Below are 8,573 nucleotides of genomic sequence, written 5' to 3'. Positions count from 1 at the left end.
ACGGGGAGGAACTGACCTCCAGGTCAATTGGCTGTGAGAATCAGCTGTGTCTATGGTGGGAGAACTTCTGTGCTGTAGACACCCTTATGGGGCAAGACTTGCTTCAGTGGGGTTTTGGTGCTCACTGAGTCTGCCCCCTGAGTGTGTCCCTTATGCATCTGGGGAGTTGTAGTCTGGAAGGTCCCACTCTGACCACTGGGTATATTGGCTCTTGGATTGGTAAGGAGGTGCTAATTTAGCCTCTGCCTGATGCTACTCAGCAGGAGCTACGGAGAGATCTGCAGATTCCTCTTCCTTGTTTGGGGTTTGGAGGTGCCCAGATGAGGCCCAGCTGTGAAGCAATGCAAGTTGCTGTGGGGCCTTGGGCCTTCTTTTGGATGTTCTGGGTCTTTCTGACCCAGCTGCCGTTTGTTAGGTAATTTTAGATTGCAAAGGGTCAAGGCATTTATATGCAAAAGCCTCTGTGCACAGCTTGAGTGGAGCGGGGTCTCAGGGAATCAACAGGGTGGAGAAAACAGCTATGGCTGATCCTCAGCCCTGCCCTAAGAGGCCCCGGGTCTCAGTGTCCCGCAGTAATCGCTGTAAGCACCTCTGAGAGAAAGCCGCCCTCGAGTTCTGCCCACTGCCAGACAGTCCAGTTTCTCCCTGTATGAGTCTGGGTCCCCAGAGACTCACCCGGAACTGGAGTTTAGATCAGTCGGGAGCTTGAGACTCCCTCCCAATTGAAAAAGACAACCGCATCCTCAGTTGCCAGCCCTTTTTGCGTGCGCCTCCATACCTCTGCACTTTACTTCCGCACCTCCTCTGAGTCTCAGTGTGCTTTTCTCTTTCCTTCTAGTTGTAGAATTTCCACTTAGCCAGCCTTCCTGTGGTTCTGGATAATGCCCGTTTTGTCTTTTAGTTGTATTTTTGAAGTGGTTGTGCAAGGCAACAATTTCAAGTGTCTACCTATGCCACCATCTTGGTTTCTCTCACAAAGAGAGAATCTTAAAAGCAGAAAGAGAAAAGCTGTTAGTTACCTACAAGGGAGCACCCATACGACTGTCAACTGATTTCTCAACAGAAACTTTGCAGGCCAGAAGGGAGTGGCAAGAAACATTCAAAGTGATGAATGGTAAGGACCTACAACCAAGATTACTCTACCCTTCCAAGCTCTTATTCTGCAGTGAGCAAATATGTACAAATATCTTCCGCATGTGTATGAATATTTCTACAGGGAAAATTCAAGAATGTGGAATTACTGAGTTCAGGGGTATCTGCATTGAAAAGTTTGGTAGGTATTCAAATAACCCTATAAAAAGTTTGTGTCAGTTGGCGCTTCCAAAATAGTGTATGATAGTGCCTGTTACCCTTTATCAAGTGTTTCAAAATTTAGAGATCTCTTTCCACTACACTTATTAAGTGCCTTCTGTGTGCTTTAGACACTGTACTAGGCTCAGAAATTTGAAATGCAGTCTGTTTACTAAGAGGAAGATCTGTTGGTGAATTACTGCTCCTTTGGGACTAAGAGCTTTTACCCTTTTAGAAACAGGAAACTGCAAGCTGGTGAGGTATTTAGTTTCGAATTAGCTTAATGGAAACCTGTTAGTGAGTTTTAAAATAAGGACCAAGACAACTGAAATGGTAAAGGAAGTCTCTTGGGCCCCAGGCAGGAGGATGCAGTGTCTGTGGGTTTACATGCTTCGAAGAGCCCCTCTTTCCAGGAACAGTCATGTTTCAGCATTGAACTCTTCTGTGGAGATGTGAACTGTTGAAGGGTCTAGTCATCCCAGTGGTGGGTGCTTCCTAGTAGACAAAGGGCCACATAGATCCTGTGTGGCTGAGGGCAGAGCAGGGAGGGCCTAAAATGGAAATATAATGCTGCCATCTATCCTGTATTGGCCACAAACTGGTCAGCCAACACTCAGAACTTTTTGTGCATCAACTCATTTAATCCTTCTAACAAGCCTATGGTGGTCTGAAAGGGTATCATTATGATGCTTATTTTAAAGGTAAAGATACTGAGGTTCAGAGAAGGCAAGTCTAGAGTCATAGAACTAGCAGAGTGGGGACTCAAACCCTGGTATAGTTGCCTTCAAAGCCCACATTTGAGCTTCATGGGTACACCTACTTTAAAAAAATAAATCTTCATGATTAGGAACAGCTTAAGAATTTTTGATTTCCTTACCCCTAAAACATGCTCAGGGACAAATGGGTTGCTTATACTATTCTATAAGTCATATACCAAAACAGCTCTAAGTGCAGATAAAAGCCCAATGGGTGGCAACAATAATCATGTTACATTGACCAAAACTTTTATTTTCATAGCATCCTCCCACTACTGTGGGAAGAAAAGAGTCAGAGATGAAGTGGATGCTTTAGGGAGCTTGGGATTCATCTCATGACTGAGGGTGCCTTTGGAGGCTTTAAATCAGGAGAGTGACATGATCAGATTTGTTTTAGAAAGATCACTTATAAACAGTGATTAGTTTGGTTTCAAATCCTGGTTATTGTTGGTCAGTTACCTGATCTCTCTATGCCTCAGTTTCCTCGTCTGTAAAATATGAATAATGATGGCTCCTACCCCATAGGATGTTTGTGAAGATTAAATGAGATAATTTAAAAATATAAATTAGTAAGTAACTGTCCCAGAATAAGTACCCAATAGCTCAACATGATGACAATGATATAATTTTCATTAAAGTTGGGGAAATCAAATGTAGTTAGGCAAGAGATAGTAAGAGGGGTATAAATTAAGAGGGGTATAACTGGAAAAGATAGTTAGGAAAGATATAAAAGAGAATTGTTAGACTTTGAAATCTGATGCTAATGAGAGGGTGAGGAAAAGGCAGGTTTCTTTGATGGCTCCCAATTTCCAACCTGGGTGACTGAATGGATGGTGGTGTGCTGAGTGAGATGGGAAATACTAGACAAAATAGAAGTTTGGGGTGAAAACGAATATAAAGATTGGCATGGATAAAGAACATAATAAGGTCAGTTTTTAAGATTTGCATTTGAATACTCTGTTATCAATTTAATGCGAGGTTCTGGGAAATCCATGCTACAGAAATAGATTTGAGCTTTACCATAAGGTAAAAGATGAAGCTATGGGTGGGAATATTCTACACACTGCCCAAGAGAGGAGAGTGTAGGAAAAGAAGACATTAGGGTCAAGCACATATTCCTAGAGGGGTCAAGGATGTTGAGAAGAACTGTTGGAGAGGTTAGTGACATGAAAATAAAGTTGGAGAAGTTTCAAGGAGTGAGGGCGCACTCAGCAATGTCAGGTCCTGTAAGAGAATTGAGAAGCGACTACTAGGCAGCTGTGTTGTTACCAGTTGCTGCCCTATGGATGCTCACACTAGGATAGAAAAATGCTCTACTATGAAGGAATTCAGGCTGGGACATCTGTTGTCCCATTGATCCCCTGGGTTAATTTGACTGCCATGGGGAGGGGGGTGCGAGGGAGGGAATGGTTCCTCTTCCTGCATCACTCCTTGGCCAAATAGAATGATTTCTCCAACAGTAGAGGACCTTCTTTGGTTAATAGTTTAGAATGGTGGCCCTCCCTTGCTGGAATTTCCAAGTTTCCATCTACACATAATACTGCAGTATTGTGTTCCTTTTTGTAATATGGTCCCTGTTTACAGACCAAAACCCAGAGACAACAGAATGTCTATTTGACCAGTTCGTGTGGTGGTAATGGAAGGTGGGGCAGAGCTTTGCTCAAAGTGAGAAGGGAAGAGTAGAGGGGGGTAGGAGGAAGGTGATAATATGTCAGGGTTAGATGAAGGACAGTAGAGGCTTGTTGGGTAGGGTTTTGTTAGGCAGAGACAGTGGGCAGGGAGGGGGAAGGGGGAAGACGGCGTTCCTAGGAAGGAGGAATGGTCAAAGCAAAGTGTAGAGGTGGGAAGGCACAGGCCAAGCTCAGGAAATGTGAGTAGCCTCACTGGGCATCTGCAAGTCCTAGCACATGCAGGGTGGGAGAGCAGGCTGGAACGGAGACTTGTGGCCAGATGGTAGAGTTCTGAGGGCCAGGGCGGGGAGTTGGGCTTCCTCCTTCCGTGGTTTGATGGGTTGGGAGGAATCATCAAAAACTTCTCATTCAGGCTTCTGCCTCCCAACATTTTCAATGACAAAGCTACAGCATCATGTGGCCATTTTATGTGACCAGTTCATAGGAAGTAAATATATTCCCTCTTATTCCTGCAAGTTTTACATTTGACTACATCTTTAGCAAGAGGCAGCTCTGAGCATATGATCTATTTTACTATTATGTGGTGATTGGTTATTCTAAGAAAAGTTTATACTAGAACAATATAAAATAGAAGCAGGGAGGGACGCTCCACCAAGGAATCCTTTTTCTCCCCTCCACCACCAAAACCTCTCCCACAGACCCTATCATGTAAGGGCTGTAAGAGCCCATCTAGTCAAACTCCCACAGTTTATAATTTGGGATGTTGGGAGGAATCATCAAAAACTTCTCAGGAATTCAGGCTTGTCTGTCTCAGGCTTCTCCTTCTGAAGACCAAGGGCCCAAAGTGGCAGCCTGACATTCAATCTCCGCCATGGTTGGGAAGTCAGGGCTGTAGCTGATTTCATTGGCCTGTTTTGCATTTATTATAGTGTGGCTTTTATAGTGTGTTAATTGAAATATGTCCAACTGCCAAAAACAATTACACTCAAATTGCCTTGTCAGTTCTTTTATTGCCAGATAAATGTTTTACAGACATATTTATGGGGGCAGCGGTAACTGGATCTCGTTTTCTATTTAAAGCTGGCAGTTTGGGTTGGGATTGGCCCTCCAGTGCTCTGATGTGGGCCAGAAAGCTGTTGGGCATTGTGGCGCTTCCATCTCGTTACCGTAGGGATCAGAGGCCCTTCAAGGGAAAGCAGCTTTCTGGCTCATGCAGCTTAGCCTCAGAGAAGGGTTCCCATCGTTGGAAACCTTGGTAACCTGGCAGACATCTGAATCCCGCTGCCTGCCTTAGCAGCAGCAATCTCAGCCCAAGCTGATACACTTTCTTACGGAGAGGAAGGGAGAAGGAGAGGAATAGACTGGCTTCTCTGCTACCTTGCCCCCTTGTCCAGTGCTCCCGGCTGGCTTTTCCCAAGAGCCCCTCCCTCACATTTCCAGCCTTCACTCATCTCCCTCTTGGTGGATCATCTGAAACACCTATTGTTCTGTATGGCTACTGCAGGGTGCTGTTGGTTTTTACTATCTCTGTCGACCTCTTGACTTTTTACATGCTGTATTCTTCTGAAAAACATTTTCTCCATTTGGACACCCCTCCTTGTTCTTTGATACCCAGCTAAGAAACTTCCAACTCTAGAAGCCTTTCTTGTGCACCTAAGGCTGGGCAGGTGCCTCCATGCATTCCTCCAGCACGCTGTGCATACGTATCTCTATTCCTGGCACAGAGCAGGCTTCCAAAGGAACATATGCTGAATGAGTGAGTGAGTAAGTAAATGATGAGCACTGATCATACTCTGCCCTCCATGGACCCTGAGCAAACTGGGATAGGCACATCCTCTCTCTTCGTCTTTGTCCCACTGCTTAGCTTAGTGCCTGACACATAAATAGATGCTAACCAAATGTTTAGCAAGTTGAACGGACTGCGCTGCTCTTGGGAACATGAAAATGGAGCACGTTAGAACCGGAAGGTCATCACATCCCAGCCCATGCACTTTACTGATAAGGAAACTTAGGCCCAGAGAGGAAAAACATTTTTTTTTTTCAGGGTCATGATTACTAATGGGTTTGATAGCATTCATTCATTTACTTAACAAGTATTTTTGAACACCTACTATATTATGAACCAGCAGTGTACAAAACGAAGCCCATGCTCGTAAAGAACTTACAATCATCCCAGACAAGTGTTTAGGAATCTAGTCTTCCCTTAAAAATCCCCTTAATGCTTAGGACAGAGCTGAGCACTTAAAATAGGCTTTAAAAAGGGTTTGTTGAGCTGTAGTTACAAATAAGATGTGCCCAGTGCTAAGTTACCTGGCTGCTCTCCATGGATCAGTCCCACTGATAGTGGAATGGGGTTGCCTGAGATACAAGGCCGCCTTGGCTGGGCTAAGACGCACATGTTGCCCTGAGAGGACTATTTTTGAGATTTGGAAAAGCTCAGTGCCCCCTCTGCAAGGCCCCTGGGCAGAAGCCTCCCTGTGATACTGTCTCTGATACCCCCTGGGAGATTCACTTGTTGACTTACGTTCTATTTCCTTTCTTTCAGAGCATCACTACGGGCAGAGGATCCAGGAAGAAAGTAAGTGCTAAAACCACCACAATCTCTCAACAAGAAGCGAATAACGCTATATATTTTTTAGAAAATTCAAATGAGCAAAAAAACCACACAAAACATTAACATCACTCTTAAAACTACCACCCTGGAAACCTCTTAGTTAATATATGATATTATATTCTCCCAGATATTTCCATGCATATATAAAATTACACGTGTTTATTTTTAAATAGAATTTCAAACTGTATATGTTATTTTATAATCTTCTTTTTACATGATATATTAGAGTGCCTTTCATTGCCAATAAATATACTTTTACTAGTATAGCATCATTTAAAATTACGGCATAGTATTTCATTATATATTCCTTGAGGCCATACCATAATCAGTTCAGCCATGTGATGTTCCCTTTTTTCACTATTATAATCAATCCTTCAACAAACATTCATGCATTTAAGTCTTTGGGCATATATTTGGTTATTTATTGAATATACATTTCTATGCATAGAAATCTGACTTAAAGAGTATAAACACTTATTGGGCTTCTGATAAATAGTTCCAAATTGCTCTTTTATGATCGTGATAATTTATGGGTGCTCATATTCCCACAGCCTCACCAACACTGGATATTAGTTTTATTTGTTTGGTTTTCTTTTCTTTTTTTTCAGTGGGTGTTCATTTTTAGTTTTCACCAGTTTTATAGTTAAAAACTGCATTATCTTATTTTGTAAATCTTTAATTGCTTGTGACAGTGAATATTTTTAATTATATCGTGGAAAACCTTGGCAAGGTGTTCAACTGTCTATCAGGGAAAGGAAAAACTTCTAGTCCTTGCTTTATTTTTTTATTTTTTGCTCCACGGATCTGATGAGGCTTAAAGTTACCAAGTACTGAAAGTATTGCTGTAAGAGTAACCTTAAGGTGGCAAATTGGAAGGTAAAATAGGAATTAAAGTTGAAGTAGCTTAAAGAACTCTGAGCCTTCAGTTTGAAACATTTTAACAAATACAGAAGCTAAACAAAACCCCAGAAACCTGCTTTCAGCTAGCTGGGGATCTCAGAGCTGGAGTAGATACAGAGTTTCGATTATAGAACCAAAACAAACCAGATACCTGCTTTCAGAAGCGGAAGCCTCAGAGCTGGAGCCAGGCTAAAGCTTAAAATATATTAAAAAAAAAAAAAAAAGAACAGCTGGGTTTCCTTTCACACTGCATAAAGCCCTGTCTTTGGCAGCTGATCCCGGCCATCAACTTCTGGGCTGTGTGGGAGACAGTAGGGAGGAGCCAGTTCTTCTGGTCCACCTCTGGGGCCAAGGGCCCACCACAGTGTTCCCGCTAAGCCCTGACTCCTCGGGCTGAGGTGGCCATGATCTTGAAGGCAATGAGAACTCTGGCCTGAGCATTTGCTCTGGGCTCTTTCGTGGTCTGTTGTATATTTTGTATTCTCTGTATCAGGGCAGAGCTTGGCTCCTGGGGTTTCTGAGGGAGGGGCTTCCTGCAGCCTGCTCGCTTTCCCAAGCAGATCGGGCATTGCTGATCCTCATGAGGCTTTTGTCCAGGATGAAGATTCAGGAACTGATGTGGGAGAAGGGGCAGATGACTGGGCCCAGTCCAAAGCCACGATCAGACCCCCTGACCAGCTGGATTTGACTGATGCGGTGAGTTAGTAGCATCCTACTCTTGTTCCTTCCACCTCCTCAGAGTGCGTTCTTCCATAATGCTGATTATGAGTCTGCACAGAACCTGGGTGTGAGATGTCTGCTGGCACCTGGCCGGGGCAGGGTGGAGGTGGGGGGAGGAGGTCGTCCTCCCAAGCCTCAGAGAGGGGTGGGGGCCCTCCATGTATGACCCTCTTGGTGTTTTTCTTTAGGAGCTAAAGGAGGAGATTACCCGAATCCTGACAGCCAACAACCCACATGCACCCCACAACATCGTCAGGTTCAGCTTTAAAGTAAGTCATCCCTCCCGGGGCAGGCACCTCTAGGTGCCCCTTGGTTGGCAGTGACTTGCTGCATTGCAGAAGCCTCTCAGCTATCAGAGAGATTGGCTTTAAACTGGAGCTCTGAGACTTTACGTGGAGTTTTCCAGAGATGTTTGCAATTTCTTTCTGAATCTCCCTTGCAGCCTCACTAACTGCATTGTCTTAGCGCCTTGTAGAGCCCCTCGTTTCAAGGAGCCTGAAGTCAATCATTTGGTTAAAAATATGTTTCTAACGTGTACAATGCATTTCCCCCCAAATCAACGAGTAGGTCTGTGGAAGCTGAGTCGTCCTCCAGCCGGACACCGGGGTGGAGTACAAGCTCCCCTCTGGACAAGCAGCTGGCCTTCCCCCCCACCCGCATTCC

General features: G+C 44.2%; 1 protein-coding gene across 1 annotated transcript in view; it reads left to right on the top strand.

Annotated features, from left to right (window-relative positions):
- Nucleotides 1-8,573, top strand: part of DNAI1 (dynein, axonemal, intermediate chain 1) — a 56,949-nt gene that overhangs the window by 16,308 nt on the left and 32,068 nt on the right. The window contains 3 exon segments of the mRNA XM_015560560.1: nucleotides 6,222-6,254; nucleotides 7,788-7,886; nucleotides 8,099-8,179. Coding sequence (XP_015416046.1) covers nucleotides 6,222-6,254; nucleotides 7,788-7,886; nucleotides 8,099-8,179 — 213 coding nt within the window.

The sequence above is a fragment of the Myotis davidii genome, unplaced genomic scaffold, assembly GCF_000327345.1.
Source record: "Myotis davidii unplaced genomic scaffold, ASM32734v1 scaffold534, whole genome shotgun sequence".
Lineage (NCBI taxonomy): Eukaryota > Metazoa > Chordata > Mammalia > Chiroptera > Vespertilionidae > Myotis > Myotis davidii.
This window is presented reverse-complemented; position numbering and strand designations above follow the sequence as displayed.